General features: G+C 34.9%; 1 protein-coding gene across 1 annotated transcript; it reads left to right on the top strand.

Moving 5' to 3' along the window:
• Positions 1 to 2,582: 2,582 nt before the first annotated feature.
• On the top strand, positions 2,583 to 12,198 carry LOC146131823 (uncharacterized). Its single transcript, XM_083397355.1, has 3 exons — positions 2,583 to 2,865; positions 3,852 to 3,922; positions 10,259 to 12,198. The coding sequence occupies exons 1-3, from the start codon at positions 2,824 to 2,826 to the stop codon at positions 10,539 to 10,541; spliced, it is 396 nt and encodes a 131-aa protein (XP_083253481.1). The 5' UTR covers positions 2,583 to 2,823; the 3' UTR covers positions 10,542 to 12,198.
• Positions 12,199 to 17,689: the final 5,491 nt, after the last annotated feature.

The raw sequence follows: 17,689 nt of genomic DNA, 5'->3' as shown, positions 1-17,689 counted from the left end.
AGCTTGAAACATAACCAAAGTTTTTTTTTTTAAAGCAAAATCAAAATTACTACAGTTAAATCAAATGAAACGTTTCATATTAGATAAATTTCACTAGCAGAAATATACAGAGGTGTACTATACACGGATCTGTAATGTGGCTATTTTAAATTTAGCTTGATAATGGATTGCAGAGCCAAAAAGGTCGAGTAGATCGACATCATCTTGATTAAGACGTTTCGATACGAACTTGTATCATCATCAGTTGATGTCATTATCGAAACGCAGGTGTCGAAACGTCTTTATCAAGATGAAGTCGATCTACTCTACCTTTTTGGCTTTGCAATACGTTAACAATATACAGCTTCCTTTCCGTAAGCTCTTGAGAATTTGTGGCAGTTAAAAATATGCGTCACCCAACGTCAAGGGCTCCATATAACGTCAATATCTTGAGTCATAAGGTAATCGCAAAATCAGGTTTACCGGGAAAATAGCTGAAACATTTTATGTTTGATTAATATTTGTTCAACTTAAATACTCCTGTCAGTTTTTACAAACGCACGAAACTACCGAAAAAATATTTTAACTTTTCTGTTTAAATACAGTTTCTGAAAATTAAGCGAGGCCGCTTTAAAACAATGATTTGGAATCCACATAATATAAAGTGGTATTCCGTTTAAAATAAAGCTGTAACTACAACGTTTTTGACAAGCTGGTAAGAGGGGGAATAGGTAAGGATGATTTACAAGGGTAAAAAAAATAATCAAATATATTAAAATCAAGCAAAAATGATTGAATTTTGATGAAAAACGCCACGTTTGGTGGAAAATAATCGCGGGCCGAATTGGTGGAGAGGTTTTCAATGGTCAGTACAAAATTATTTTCTTGCAGGAACGAAGCAAAGTTTTCAACCGAAACACGTGTTTACAAGTCCTTACGGGGCGTCTAAAACAATTACGCTAAGGAAACATGAGGTTATCATTCGATGCTGGGCATAATTATGCCACTGACATCGTACTTTAAAAACATTCAATGGGATGATCATATCATGGCTTAGTTGCTATCAGCATCACTTCATCACTCTACAGTCTAAAAACATTAGCGACCTTATTGGAATCGGGCAATCAACGGCAAAAATATTTCAGAAATGTATTTTTGGCCGCGATAAAAGCCTTATTTATACCGTTTTCGCGTTTAGAATCCCGAATTAGAACCGCAGATAGAAACGCACAAAGCCAAATTCTGTTGCGGGGTTAAAACAATTGCTGAAATGAACTTTCTCCACGCTTGCACTTCATTTGTGGCCAATTTATCGCTAAAAACACTCGAGGTTATGGTATTATTAAGTTGCGCCGAGTGCTTGACGTAATTTCTGGAGGCGTGAAATTGCGTAACGTGACCTGACGTGACCTGACGTGACCTTTGACCTGACCGCAACGGAATTTGCGTGAAAACGCGTGTGCGTCTGACGCCGCAACGTCAAAACGTCAAATCGTTGGAATGACGCTCGAACGAGAAAACGTGCGTCAAGTTGGAAGTGAAAACGTAAGTAATGTTATCTTAAGACTGTTTATGAAAACAAGTACTAAACATTAAAAGCATTTCCCTAAAATTTTACAGAAATATATATTTCGTTTTATAAGTAGGCATCATCAGTTTCTTAATTCGAATAAATCATAAGTAATGTGAAAATATTTACTTGTCTCAAGCTTGGTATAAAGCCCAGAGAAAAAACATAATGAAGATGAGAAAAATAATGAAATAGCTGAGAGCTTAAGTCCAGTGAAAACGATATACCTATTTGCCGTAAACCTTGCCAGAAATGGCTGTTGTATTGAACTAATATATGATTAAGCAAAATGCGGAAAACAATGTATACTTTGGAGCATGATGGTTAAAGGTTGTAGTAGACGTAATAAGAATATCAAAGTTAATACAGAAGTAGGAAGCATTTGGTGACCGTTTTCCAACTCTTTATTTATTTTCAACATACTGAACTTAACTCATTGCTTTTTAGACGGTGCAATCAGCTAACAGAAAATGAGAAACGTAAAATCAATCTAGGCACAAAAGTCGAACCAGTTTTATCTAAAGAAAGCCGGCTGCTCTTAACGGATTAGAAAATACAAAGTATCTGTTTGAATAAAAATAGGGAGAAGCATTTTATCAAACGTATTGTTAAAATGCGTTTACAAAAATAACGCTCCGCGTGCTACAGATGTAGTTTAAAGTGACAGCAATGGCGCATAACGTTAAAATAGACCACGTGTCTTACTTGGTGTAACGTTAGCTAGAAACGTGTGCAAAATCGCATTAGGCCTGGCTTATGTCTGCACAGCTTGATGCGGCCTGCATAATCGTCGGAAACAACAAATTCACGGCGATTTCTTTCGCTGGAAAAGCACCGGTTTCTCGGCCTAGATCACCAGCCAGGATAAGCCGACTGCCAAAGCACGTGTGACCTTCAAGCGCGACACCGTGACCTTCAAAACATCGGACCACGCGGCGGCGGTGTGAATCGACAAAAATGGCAGAAAAAAGGAGCTTTTTAGTCCCCTCGAGGAACCGGGATTACAGCCATATCCAAGACCGTGGAGGCACAGGCTTAAACATAACAGAAGCAAGTGGATAATGGTCAAGGTGATTTCCCAGCTATTGCGACCTTGTAGGAAGTAAACAGTAGCCAGGGATAATGAGCACAGCCGCTGTTTCGCTTGGTTGACATCCGGACCGACTTGAAGCGTTTTTCCCTGGCAGTTTGCAAACTCCTGGCGCTATTTAGGGTCGAGAACTTTGGGATGTGTCAGGCCACTCTCTCCACCACTCCGCTGGAAGCAGAAAGAGATGATGATATCTTCTTCGTCTTCATTTAGCATCACTTGCACGGTGAGTTGGATATTTGTTGTGCGATTATGGCTAGTCAGTTTCACTTGTGTCGCTACGCTTAAATTAACTGGAATAATGGCTTGGGGAGGAATTGAGAAGAAAAGTAAATTAAATCAAATTCTTTTGCAGTGCGATTAGAGATTCGATAGATTTTTATAAACTAATGACCTTTTAAACCAAAGTTGCCCCGTAAAACAGAATATTCTAACAAAAATGCTTCACGTTTAATGCTTTAAAACCGTCATGGTAGCAAGTTAAAGTTTAACTTTTTGCAACAATCTATTCATCGTGAACCATCAACGTTGATTTTTTGGCATTTTTATTTAAAAATACATTTTTTTAATTAGTTTCTTTGGGCAGCAATATAGCGCTTTTAGCAATTCTTGAGTCTTTAGCAATTTCGAGCCGACAATAAATAGTCGTAAAAGCAAAATCAGCCAATAGATTGTCCGGCCTTAAATTTACCCATTCAATTTACTGAGATTAAAGGAGTTCGAATTTAAAGATTTACTCAGCAAAAGAGCTATACCTGTTTGCATTATTTAAAAGTAGTTAAACCAGATAAGATATTGCTAAATTAAAAAAAAATGTCTAATGAGCATATGTCAGATTTACATATTTCAGTGCTTTTCAATCTTTAAAATTTTCATCCGCACGAAACAAGCACAGTAAGTTTGCAACCTTTAGTTTTATTTGCAAAATAGCAATAAAGGCGTCTGTGCATTAAAACCGTGTGGCTAAGCCTTGACTGATATAAAATAGATAGCTTAAGCTGCAATGAACCACTATACGAGACTATATTGCTGTACCTGTAAGGCATAAGTGGGCGCACCAGCTTTTTTATTACTGTATTACACTTAATGAAAAATAATACCATGCGTTTGTCATCCGCATTACAATTTTTTTATCCGCACAAGTGCGTACCATCCCACGGGTTAAAAGCACTGACTTTTAACACAGCCAATTCAACTATCGACTATTTTTAGATTCTTTTTTGGACGCTTACAAATATTTTCCTTGCTACCTTTGCTTATCCACAACTGAAAACTCAACCTGGGTAAGTCAATTAGTTAAATTATAGCACAATACAGCTAAAGTTGATAGTGAATTAAATAAAAATATATATTTCTTAAATCAGCGTTTATGCTCGAACTGCCTTTTATGCGAACTAAAAAAAGTTAGGAAATTTAGAAAATTTAGGATTTTTTTTTCAGAGTGCATATAGCTAATAAATTAAAGGTATAGATTCATGATAAAAAAATAAATAAATCATTATTGATTTTACAAAATGTATAAAAGAATGAATAGTTTTTTGGAAGCGTTAATCCTCCATATGCGTACACCAAGAAGTTGAATGTGAATACAAAGATATTTGAAACGTTCAAAATGCTATCTATACTTCAGTATTGCCTTTGATTTTCTTATTATGTTTTACTACTACCTTAAACCAATATGTTCTAAAATGTACATAAGAAGTGTTTCAAAACGTTACTTTTGTATGGGCTTTGATATATTTATTATCTTAGGTTAAAGTAATGATTGTGCCTGGTGAAATTTTCACGTTTTTTTAGCTGGATAAAAATCGTAAAATGGTGGATTTTGTTTTTCGGAACATCTTTCTTCGATCTGATAAATCACGAGATCCCTCCGGGGCGTTATAACCTGTGTTTTCAATCTAAACATGTTCAATGTTACTGAACTTTTGTGCGTAAATATCACACCACACAAGAACTAACTGTAGGCATTGGAACAATATGTTTTACCCAAAATGCAAAAATGGATTTTTAAGGCACGGGTAGCTTTGTTTGAGAGTTTTCAAAAGATCTCCCATATAGTTTTTTATACTATTACGTACAAAACCAACTAATGAACAGTTAATGTATATAAAAATCAGTTAGTTTTTTTTTAACATTAACTTATAATAATGATATAAGTTCGCAACAAAACGTCTTTTTTTAAGATGATGTCGATTTACTTGACCTCTGTGGCTTAGATGGTAATAGTGAAGCTACATTAATGATCCGTGCGTACAATTTTTTCATAAAAGTCGCAGACATGTTACCTGTTCTCCAGTAAAATCATAAGGGTGATAACTACTATGTCATAGAGCAGGGGTAGCCAACACGTCGATCGCCACATTTCACCTGGTCGATCGCGTCGAATATACGTTACGTCATTACAGTATAGCTGTAGCACACAAGCGGAACATTAAAATGATCAATTGTCGTTTGGACAAGTCTAATAAAGCGTTCTTTGACGCAACAAATTAACTTCCATAGCTGGTTTGGAATAACGCTCAAAATTCTTAATAAGTGTTCTTGTGACTTTTTACTGACAATGTCGATCGAGAGTCTCTAAAAAATATTTCAGACGATCGCAATCAAACATAATTTGGCCACACTTGTATTGAGGATCCAGTCAGTATCGCGGTACTTAACTGTACAAATAGGTATCGCAAAAACGTACAAGTAGTTCTTTAAGATTCTACACGTACACTTTTTTCAGCAGCCTTTTAATTTATTGTGTTCAATTTTGCTTTAACCTGACTAGAGTTTTAACAGTTTTAAAAATATGGAACTTCAATGTTTCTAACTAATTGAGCATCACATTTAGCCATGCTTTTTTGGGATATCTGTATATCTCTTAAACATTGTTAAAACAGAAATCTTGTTTTCAAGCTGAGAAACTTTTCAAAACACCTTTTAGAAAAAGGGAGTCTCATAAAGTAACGGCGTTAAAATGCGCAAATTTACTACTTTTATTTTCCTGTTTTCACTCACAGGTTAAAAATGTTATGTAAGGCTTTCTAATAAAGTTAAGGTGGTTTTATACAAACTTGACACCAAAGCAATCGATAAAACTTAGGTTAAGGATCACTTTGCCAGCGGTACGGCCTGGGTATTTTCAAAGACAATCTAGGCGCCCTTTTAATTATTTTAACCTGCTAATTAAGACATCTGGTCGTTTATAGGGCCAAAGTGCGTGGGTTCCAGGTTAGGGATTTCAAAGATTTTTGGGATCCGAAATCATGTTTGAACATTTGTGACGCGATATATCTCGAATCAGGAATTTCAAGTTTAAAATTAATAAATAATTTTTGCGTCATTTCATTTACATAGTGGCAGTTCGTAATGAACGAATAAAGTAAGATTAGTATATTGTTGTTTCAGTAAAATGTAAAAACTGTAGTTGCAATGCATAAAAAGTTTCCCTAAGTATTTTTCAACCCATGGGTCACAACATAAAATTGGGTGGCGTTTCATTTGTTTTCAACTTTAGTCGTTTATTATGGTTACACTTACTAAGATTAGTTGGGCAAGGTTTCCCCAAAAATTGTAAAAATTGCGGGGGTAATACGGAGACAAAGCTCATTATACTTAACTTAATACTACTTTAGCCCTTTCTATGTCGTCTTTACTTTAAGCTTGAAAAAAGTTTAGTGAATAAAATTGGGTCGCCAAAGCTACGCTGTTATACTAACGCTTAGCATTTTGGTCGCGAAAAAAAGTTGAGAAACACTGCTCTGAGCTACTTGTAAAGTTGTTTAAAGTTGAGTCAGAATTGTCCTGGCTTACTTTTGACATTCTACTACAACGTAGAGCATTTAATATGTCGGTTTCTTCACACAAGACACAGTTTATTGAGCCCCACCTTAGAGACTCGATTGTGAGTTAAAGTTCAATATTGTCCATCATAACAAGTCTTTCATTCCATGCTTGGAACGGTAACCTAAAATATGTTTTTTATGTTATCACACCTAAGTTTTGAAACACTAAAACCTGCTACCATCAGCACATCTTAAAGAAACACCTAAGCCCATACAAAAAGTGGTGGCTATTTGTAAACCTTTTGAAGTAATGTTCATTCAGATTAATGTTTACCACTTCAAACCGAAAACGTTGGCAAGGGAAAGCGTTAACCACTCATTAATATTCCTTTACATTCTTAATAGTTTTCGTTTGTCTCAGGGTTATGACCCAATAAGGAAACAGTAGAACATGTATTTTAATAACATATACTAAACTTTAAGGAATTCCTTTCAATGTCAAATATTGTTAAGAAATCATGGATAAGAAATTTGCAATTTAAAGAAAAACAAGGCATTTATAATTTGGAATATTTCGACAATAATACTGATTTGATAATAGATATTTTTATTCCATCAGTATTGTACTGTGCACTAAGTGTACTATAGTAAAACATCGCATTATAGCCCGGATATTCTACAAGAGAAGAAAGTATTACTTTTAGCTTTCTTTTAAACCTAATATTTCAGTATAGTTGTGTTGTTCTCAATGACAAAAACACAATTTTTGTAGCCTGAGGCGCATTTATTCACGTTTGCCGACTGATTTACATATTATATGGAATCACGTTAGTTTTTGCACAACATACAGACGCTTTCGAGTCACTTATAAAAAATGGCTGACATTAAACTTCAGAGCAACTTGGCTGGAAGTTCTAGTGAGATGTATTGTAGAAATATCAGAGCTCATATAGAAGTAGGTTAAGAAATATATTTCGCCTTAAATTAGTGCCTTCTTACATGAAAAAATGAATAAAGATGTATTCCAAACTGTCACTTTTTTATTCCTTCCAAGTGATTCTATTGCTTTTTTGTCATCCTTTAACTGGCATTATTACAGAATTCAAAAATTACGATAAATTTAAAGAAAACTAATTTTATCTTTAACTCGAGTTTCTAAAGTTTGTCGTGGCACCGCCCACGCAAAACGTATACAAAATGTCGGACATATATAAGTTCTTGGAACTAGCTCTTTGATGCCTTAAATTAAGTTGGAGTCTTTCGACAAAAAGAGGAATATATTTCGCCACGAAATACGGCATCGTCAGTCTCTTATTTAATAATCCACTTAAATAACTGCACATATATTGTGATGATATTGCGATCAGGGAGCGGCTGACCTTTATGACCTAACGGTCTTTCGCTGATCCCTTTTCAAACAATAAACATAAATATCCATCTAATTCGAATGAAATTATCTTTTAAATGACTAGAACTTTTTAATGACTGAATTTGACTAAGACAAGAAAGTCTAAAGAATATTTGTTCCCATTTGAAGTCATTGTCGTCATTTACATGTAAGGGCGAGGACATATCTTAATATTTTACACATTCAGTTTGCCAAATGCCAACTTTAATTTTGAACAGTTTTTTCGTTTTTTGTGTGTGTGCTTTGAGGCAATTTTGTTTGTTACAACGCTGTCCATACGAAGATTACTGTACATTTAAAGGCCATTGCAGTAGCAATGTTCTTATTTTGCCATACACCGTCCAATTTATGTCTAAACAGAATGTGTGTACACTTGACACAGCTTAAGTTTACATATTAGTTGACTATCGGTATAGGGATGGGCGTCCTGGGAATTTAAATTCATTTGCACAAAAAGTTTTAGCTATTTATACATGTTTTGTCAGAAAATACAGTTACATCATGCAAAATCAGTGTAAATATAGCTTAGTTATTGTTTAGAATCGTTTGTTTTGGCCTCACAAAAACGTATCTTTAAAAGATGCTAAATAAGGGTTAAAAAACAAGTAATCTTTGCGGCATGCAAAAATTTTGTGTCAGTTTTGGTCATAAAATGTCGTCGGTCGTTGTTGTAATCTTTTAACCTTGGCCAGTTTTAAATTTATCGTAAAAGAGAAAAGAAACAAAATATATATTCTAAGTACAATTTACTTGATGTACATTCATTCTTTGTTTTCTTTTTTTGAAGAGGGCCTTTAAACTGCAATATTTTATTTGTATATTGTAACGCGCCTTAGGTGTACTATTGTAAAACATCACAATATATCCCGGTCATTCTACAAGAGAAGAAAGTATTACTTTTAGCTTTCTTTTAAACCTAATATTTCAGTATAGTTGAGGTGTTCTCAATGACAAAAGCACAATTTTTGTCGCCTGAGGCGCATTTATTCACGTTTGCCGACTGATTTACATACAACATGGAATCACGTTTATTTTTGCACAACATACAGACGATTTCGAGCAACTTATGAAAAATGGCTGACATTAAACTTCAGAGCAACTTGGCTGGAAGTTCTAGTGAGATGTATTGTAGGACTATCAGAGCTCATATAGAAGTAGGTTAGGAACTATATTTTCGCCTTAAATCACTGCTTTCTTACATGCAAAAATGAATAAAGATTAATTCCAAACTTTCACAAAATTCCACCTACTTCTAGAAGGGCTTTAATATTTATTCATTACGTCTGATTAAAAGTCAATAATACATAACGTGGGAGTTAAATTATGAAAAATGAAATCATTTACGATCTTGAAAATTTGTAAGGACTTCCATATAAAGCGGGTCGGCAACCTTTTTCTAGTCGCGGGCCAAAACCAAACTCAGAAAGGTCTCTTAACTGAGATTTTGTGTTTTTTCCAATTTAGCACAACTGTGAATCACGCGGGCCTCGGATTTCGGATTCTGTACTTTCTCGGATTTTGCACTTAAAACATGTTTAATTACATTTCATGAGGCAGTAAAGTGTTCAAAAAAAAAAAAAAAGCGTTTGCTTGATTTAAAATTCGAGTCCACACGTCGTCATCCCCACTACTAATGAAAAGTGTAATAAAACTACTTTTAGGGAAATGCAATAATTTTAATAATTAATCTAGTTCAGCGTAGTTGAAATAGTCAAAAAGTATTTGAAATGGACCCGTGTCTAGTTTGTCAAAGAGGCGGCGGGCCGGATGAATTGCATCGGCGGGCGTAGGTTGCCGACCCTTGATATAAAGCATTGTCCGCTTCTTATAATTGAAACTCGTATAGCTTCACTTGGAGCCAACAGATAAACTCCAATAATTTCACTGCCCGGTTGAAAAAATCTCGTTTAACATATATCAGGGAGGGTAAAAAACTTTAAGTTAATATCTATACAGTGGTCATTTGTTGACAGACAACATCTTTTCAAGTCACTTTGTCAGACAACAGTTTTTAAATTTGCTCATGATTCAAAGCCACACAATCATTTCTAAGCATTGTTTAGATGCCAACTACTTGACGGCTTCTCGTAGTTGCTAAATTTAACAGTATTTACATAAAAAAACTAAATTTTATATTTAGATAAGCAGTTTTGACAAACAGCATATTTTTAAGTCACCGATTTGAAAGTCGGGCCAAAAAAATTAAAATTTGAATCTAGATTAGGCTTTTATTCAACAGACGATAACTTTTCGAGTCATTAATTTGAAAGTTGGACAATTTTTTTAAACTTTCTTCAGATGCCGACTGATTGACAAATCTTAGAAATTTTAGCAATTTTTGCAGAAAAAACTTCAAATTATAATTTAGATTCAACATTTTCGGCAAACAACACCTTTTTTTTAGAATTTTTATTTTTATTTTTTTAAACTTTTTTCAGATGCCGACTTATTGACGGAGAAGTCCAAAGACAACACGGATTCGCTCCTTGGAACGTTGGTTTCCTGGTTTGCAGCTTTACGGATCCAGTTGCGGTGGCGATCTGCCCTCGAAGATGCAGGAATCCTCGCACAGGGAAAGAACTTAAGAGCCCCAGATACAGGCCGGAGGAGGTCAATTACTCCGTGAGACTGGAGATGCGCTCTGGAGATTGGAGGATCTATGAAGTCCCGGTGGCTTGCATCTGCACATCAAGAGGAAGAAAGAATCAAGGAAAGAGATAGTCCTGCTGGGAACCTTGTCATATTCTTCTTCCAGTTTTCGAAAAGATAGTCCTCTGAATGACATTTGTACGCATGGAGTAATTTAACCCCCAATATTTCACAAATGACCCCGAATAACCCCATAGCCCCACGAATAACCAAAAAAACGCATAACACCAAAAAATCCTTAATAACTTCATAGCCCCTAAATGACCCAGAATAACCCTAATTAGTCTTTTGTGAGATGGGTGGGTAAATTAGGGGTCACATTACTACCTGAGTAAATAAAATAACACGAAATTTTTAATTAGGCTGGATACATCTTTAGGGGTTAATTTGAAAAAGTTATTTTAGGGTAATTTACCCCTATTTAAACAAATGAGATCTTATCATTGTCTTCCTTCTGTTTTTTGTTGACTTGCGTCCGAAAGAGTCCAACTTCGGACAAAAATTTTGGCTGAATGTTGCATTACTATAAACTTTATAGCTGCCGTTTTATGTTGTTCATGCTAGCCGTATAATTTAGATAAAGCGCACGCATTTTCTTCAAAATATTAAAGCAATTTTAGGGAAGTTGTTAATTGGTGTTTATGTCCGAAAGGCTGAAATTACACAGATAAAAAATAAAAAAGAAAGAAATCTTCAGCAAACTTTTTTATGTTTGTCATAAAAATATGTTTTACATGTTTTAACAAAAACTGAAGATTTATAAGTTTATAAGTTGTTTTGATCTTTTTTTAGCTTTTTGGGCCTCAGGCCAGCGAAATTCATAATTTAAACTATTTTTTGTAACTTCAATTAAACATTTATTTTTGCTTGTACAACTTTAACCTGAAAGAATGGAGACTAAATGTAAACCAAGTTCTTGGATAAAGCGTTTAAGTGTTTATTTTAACCTCTTAAAGTGCGCGATATTTATCACGGCCTTAACTTCGATTATATCTTCAATCCTAATTTGAAAACGACCTGGCCCGACAAAATATAAGAAAATATCGATGAATAATTAATGACAAAGGCCGTATTGCATAACCTAACCACAGGTCACCGTTTGTGTATTTTTGTGTTTTCGTTTTTCGCCGGTCTGTCGGTTAGAGGTCAAGGTCCAGTGACACGTCATAGGTCAAAGCTGTGTACGCCTTAATCTTCAAGAGCATATTACATTGACTGATGTACAGTTTACTGGCTTGTAAATACGCCTATTGGTCTACAGGCAGTGAAGGATTTTGATATGTATTTGCATTTGGTCATCGCTTTGTACGTAATGCAAATGCAAATTAATGTTTTACTAATTCAGACGTTGCTTTATATTTGAGTCTAATCGATATAATTTTGAGTATTTTTCAAATATAACGTAAAACATCATTAAAATGAATAGCTTTTCACGAAATGTTGAAATTTTGTTAACTTTTTTTGTCTCTTTTTAAGGCCAAAATGTATCCTACAATCGTTTTATTAAAACCTGCTTAAGTAAGACCATGTCTTTATTTATCGTTACGAATTGTTCCCTTTAAATATTATTATTATTGATTTGATTAATTACTGCTTTCAGCCTTTGTATTTAATGTTTATATATGTGCCATAGTTGCGCTATGCTGACTGAAAAAAACATATTCAAAACATTGTTATTTTTAGTCGCAAGAAATGACAATTATACAGGTGTCTGTTTATTTTACTTTTTGCGCGCCCAGTTATTTTTGCTCTCTTTTCAAAGTACGTATAGCGAATAAAAAAACACGCGTTTCTAATTTCGTGATGCAAATAAGACCAGCTGAAACCAGAGTTGGAAATATAATAGCTTCGAAGCGAAACGCGTAGAAAATTTCAGAGATGACGTCACAGAGTTACGTCATAACTAGATGTCTAACTAAAGTCACCTTATGGTTATCGTTCGATGTATTGCACAAATATGCAACTGGAATCTTAGTTTAAATACTTTCAATGTGATGGCGGGATGGCATTTAATGAAAAAAAGACATAACCTAATAAAAAAGAACATGTTTTTCACTAGTTCGCCGTGTCTGCAAAACTTTAATTACTGCAACGCCGCTCATGCAGCAATGTTGGACCGTTCCCGCCATACTTTAAGAACTGGATTAAATTTAGTTTAAACTTTGAGGAGAAAAAACCCTCAGACTGGCGAGTTCTCAGAAAATGGCTTCGTGCAATATTTTCCAAAGGTCAAACAAACAGAATCTATGTTTGCTGGCAGTCACAAGCTTTCAAGATAAACATAGCCCCAAGCAACGGTAGCATTGCAAAGATGGCGGCTGTCAAAACACGGGATAATTTCACTGAAAGGTGAAAAGTTCGTATGGTTTTTGAAGAGCTGTCCCGACTTAGGTGAGTTGGAGTTGAAGATTGTGCAACCACTGGGCCTTTATAATACAAAGGATTGGGTTAGACAACAATAAAACGTTGTTTCATTAGGGCGAAAAGTTTTCAATTCAACTGACAAATATAATTTAACTGCTCATCTGAAAGGCTGGCAAAAATTTCTAGTTAAAATTTGAAAGAGCTAAAACATATAAGCAACCTTAGGAGAGATTTTATTTTACTTATTTTTGCAGCTTGATAATGAATTACAAAGCCAAAAATGTCGAATATTTTGACATCGTCTTAATAAAGGCGTTTCGATATGAACCTGTATCGAAACGTCTTAATCAAGATAATGTTGATCTACTCGACCTTTTTGGCTTTGAAATTTATTATCAAGCTACATTACAGATCCGTGCATATAGTTCGTCCTATTCGCAACGCCCTTTACTACAAGGAGAAATAGATTTGCAAAACCTGAAACCAATCGGAGTGTTGCCGAAAGCTTTTATAACTTTTCTCTCGAAATATTTCTTGTTATTTCCGCTAGGTGGTGGTACAACACCAAGTAAAGGAGAAAGACAAAGTTTTTCAAACAGCCCGAAACCTTGCAGCATAATGTTTCATGTGCCTTATTATTTACTCCACGTTGAACGATGCAACCTTGTGGATTTCCGCAACATTACGCATCTTAATCACGTGACATTCGGGAAGCATTACGTGGATTACTTCACTTGGTCAACGCAGTTTGTGCTCGTTTGACTGCAAAGTACTAAAGCAACGAAAACCAAGCGGACAAAGCAGCCATCCAACCTAAAAATAGTTAGATTTGCAACAAATATTTAAAGTTTTATTGATAAATATTTTCAAAATGTTTCAGCCTAGTATTAGTATAACAATGCCTCTTCCATAACTCGCAAGGTATTCTCACATGCTCTAAATACCGCCATGTTTTGTTTTGGTATGCGGTTCTCATAAACACCAAATAAAACTTATTTTTAAATCCTAAAGAAGTCACATTGACGTTTGTTTATCTTTATTAAAATCAAACTGATCATGTTTTTCGACAAAACTAGAACAGAAAGTTTAACAGACCCTCTAAACATCTTTATATTTTGTTGTGGTGTACGGTTGTCAAAAACAGTAAAAAAAACATAATTTTGAATTTACACCAGGAGTTCCCAAACTGTGGGCCATGAGCCTTTTCAAGGGGGCCATGAAAATTTGAAAAATAATATCTTAAAAACAAGCTCAACTATTATATTAACTGAATATGTAATAACTCAATAATGTGCTATCATGTTTATTGTGTGTTGTAATTATATAATTTTATCATTCTAACTACTGGGTACCGTATAAACCATTTTTTTAATTAAAATTATGTTTCTTAATTTTTTCAAAATGTTTAAAAAAAAGGGGAGGGCATTGATTTCTTAAAATTTCCAAAGGGGCACGGTATCAAAAATGTTGGGAACCCCGGATTTAGAAGAAATCACAGCCAAGTTTGTTTAGTCTTGTCACAATCAAGGGTCTAACTTGTTCGACAAAAGTACAGCAACATCAACAGAGTTAGATTTCGCACATGAAATATTTATAAAAGCTCCAACACCAGTTTGTGCCGTTTGCCCGTACATGTGAGAATAGAGTGCAGTAGCTCTGCATTATTAATGCGACTGGAACTGGCATTTCGGCTCGACTGAATTTGCATCTTATTTTTACGACTGTTGGCAGCACTTTGAAATAAAACTGTGCCAGGTATTTTGCTAGGTCAAGTTAAAAGCTTTTGGTGGTTTTTGTTTGTTTTTTAATTTAGAATTTAGTTCGTAAAAGTTGTAAATAAAATACGGCTGGTTTTATATAAACTCTAAGGTTTGTTATTCGATTATAAAATGATAAAGTTGGAAACTGAATGTTCACCCGTTTGCAACTGCATGTGGTATGCGCACATAATGGAGAAACGTAAAACATCGCAAAATCGTTTCGAGTTGATTTAAACAGTAATTTTTAAACGGTGTGCCGCGGAACATTAGTGTGCTTTTAGCGATTGTCAAGTGCCGATCTATAGTTTAAAACTGGTTGTTCGTTCATCAACTAATACAATTCTAATCACCAGAACGTTTTGTGGCGGCTCGCGAGTTCGCACATTAAAGTTGGAGTCAGAACGAAAGCGTCATTTAGAACGCTCTTCTGTTGAATAAACTATGATAATCTCAACAATCTAAACTCGTGCCCCACAGTGGAATTATGTGGACGCATCAAGCGGTATACCATTATCTACTAACACATAAGTTGCTAAACTCGGGTCCATGAACCTCTTACGTGACCTTGCTTTAGGACAGTGGTCCCCAAACTTTTATATTCCGTGGCCGATATTTTGTTTATAAAACGGTTTGTGGCCCACCATGTATCGTAATCTTTTTTGTATGCCCTTTAGCCCATCATCTAAATAAGATATATCAATCAGTCTGATATAAATATAGCAAAATTGCCTGTCTGTATTTTACGCCTACATAGTCGGACAATTTCTCAATAAATCCATGAAGGTCCTATTTGAATATAGGCGTATAACCTGAAAAATGGAATCATTTTTTCAAACGAACGTAGTTGAATTGAACAAGTAAAACTCATCAGACGTCTGATCCTGTTTTTACTCATGTATTTAACTATGATAAAGATTCACCCTATTGTTGAATTGAAAAAAACACGTGGATGTCTTCTCCTTAAATATATTTAGACTTTATTTTTTATATTTGTTTCACAAGTCTACTTGTGTTATGACGTCATCTTTAAAAGTTTCACGCCAACCTGGGCGGCGCAAGTCAAAATTTATTTTGAGGTCCGCGCTAAAGAAAGTTTAAGAACCGCTTTACTATTACCTCGAAAGGCATACACTGCTCGACTTGTCCAAATATGTTGAACCGTTATGTATGCTGACTTCGGCCTTGCATTTCGAGGAAATATCTCTTGATGAACGACTTTCCTATTTCCTGGTTAGCGTAGACTGTAAAGCAATCGCTTCGCAGACGTTTCGGCTTGTTCAAAATGAACAAGTTGTTTTGGAGCATATTGGTCGAAAGTTGTAGTTAAACGAAGGATATTAAATGTCATACAGAAGTAGGACGCATTTTAAACGTTTTGAATAATTTTTTATTCATTTTCAACATAGTGAGAATGTTATATATAGGCCTATATATATATATATATATACTGCTGAGATTACAAAATAAGGTTATTTGAATTGAACAAATTGTGTAGTCCCTTATTCACTAATGTATCAGTTAAAAGTCAAAACTTCAGCAGTCATTTCTGTAGTCTGTCAAATAAAAGTTTTACAAAACAACTGTAACTCAGTTACTCTTGTTAATTGTTTCCATTCTGGCCTTCTGTAAGTGTGGGTCAATGACTACTCCAAAACCGCTTTCAATCAGGCAAAATGTGTAGCAGTTTACCCGTAAAAGTGCTGCTGGTGGCACAAGCGAAGCGACTGAAGTAGGGTCGATCAATACAGGATGTTTCGTCGGTTATCAAGTGCGTTTGGTTGTATGGCTCGGTGCTTACAGTACTAACGAAATTCGCCACAGAAATAGGCAGTTTGTGCTGTATATGCTGATCTTTTTCTGTTTGTACATTTATAAGTTCAGTATAATCATAGCTCCGTTTTTTTTCACACTAAAGCGTGTCTGCGAAAATTTGCGCCAGTAATAGACATTTTATGCTGGATAATACGATCTTTTTCTGTTTCTAGGTAGATGTATATAAGTTCAGTAGAATCTTAGCTTCGTTTTTAAATCGTCACTTCGATTGAGCTTTGAATACACAAAAAAATTGTTGAATTTGGTAAAATAGATTAAATGAGTATGATACAGGTCTAAGCTAAAAATGGTAAATTTGGATTGTCACTTTCAATATTTTACACTTCAGTTAAAAAAAGGCTACTTTAAAAGTCGTTTTATACTTACTTAAATACTAATATAGTAGCTTCAATAACAAAAAAAATCAATTTAAAATCTCTCTTTTTTTCAATTTTATTGATTAGTGCCCAGATTCCGATTACGATCATTTTTGTGCAGCTTGAAAACTTCGAAAAAGCAAACCCCTCGAAAATAGCATATGGACAGCAAAAAATTAACTACGGTCATCGATGTCAATAACTACAAAGTAACAACAAATGGCTTTTTCTTTTTATTAAACTAAATTTTACTTCACGCCTTAAATAGTACTTTTAGATATTTGTTTGTAAACAGTAAGCTGTTGTCACAGTAACAGCATCCGTCACATATGCACTAAGTGACGTCGTATGACGCACTTCACGCCTCCTGACGTCACTATTTAAGCGGTCGATCGTGCCTAATGTTAAGCATAGCGAAACTGTTTGCCATCTATTAGCCAGTTTACTTGGGTACATTATGCACGGATCTGTAATGTAGCTTGATAAAGAATTTCAAAGCCAAAAAGGTCGAGTAGATCGACAGCATCTTGATTAAGACGTTTCTGTACGAACTTGTATTATCATCAGTTAATATGAATTTATACCGGAAGGGAAACCAATATACCTAAGTAGGATACACTATGTAGGGATCTATAATGCAGCTTGATAATGAATTGCAAAACCAAAAAGGTCGAGTAGATCGACAGCATCTTGATTGAGACGTTTCGATACGAGCTTGTATCATCATCAGTTACTAGCCAGTATAGAATTATTAATAGAATGGAGTTTCGTTTTTCCACCAACAGGAAAGTGTAATCCAGGAAGACATGCAGGCCTCCCTTTCTTTATAGAACAGCGTCTGCGGCTGTTGTTACTACGAAACTTGAGTTCGTAGAACGAGCCTTTTTTATAAATCCGCCAAGTATGT

The sequence above is a fragment of the Ascidiella aspersa genome, chromosome 9 (assembly GCF_963924565.1).
Source record: "Ascidiella aspersa chromosome 9, kaAscAspe10.2, whole genome shotgun sequence".
NCBI classification, from domain to species: Eukaryota; Metazoa; Chordata; class Ascidiacea; order Phlebobranchia; family Ascidiidae; genus Ascidiella; species Ascidiella aspersa.
Note: the sequence above shows the minus strand (reverse complement) of the source record. Positions and strands in the feature narration are given on the sequence as shown.

Excerpts from the sequence above, each read along its gene's own strand:
- LOC146131823 (XM_083397355.1), top strand. The coding sequence starts at position 2,824 with ATGATGATATCTTCTTCGTCTTCATTTAGCATCACTTGCACG. Across the intron at positions 2,866-3,851 it reads CATTTAGCATCACTTGCACG|ATTCTTTTTTGGACGCTTAC; the intron begins GTGAGTTGGATA and ends GACTATTTTTAG. Across the intron at positions 3,923-10,258 it reads CAACTGAAAACTCAACCTGG|ATGCCGACTTATTGACGGAG; the intron begins GTAAGTCAATTA and ends AACTTTTTTCAG.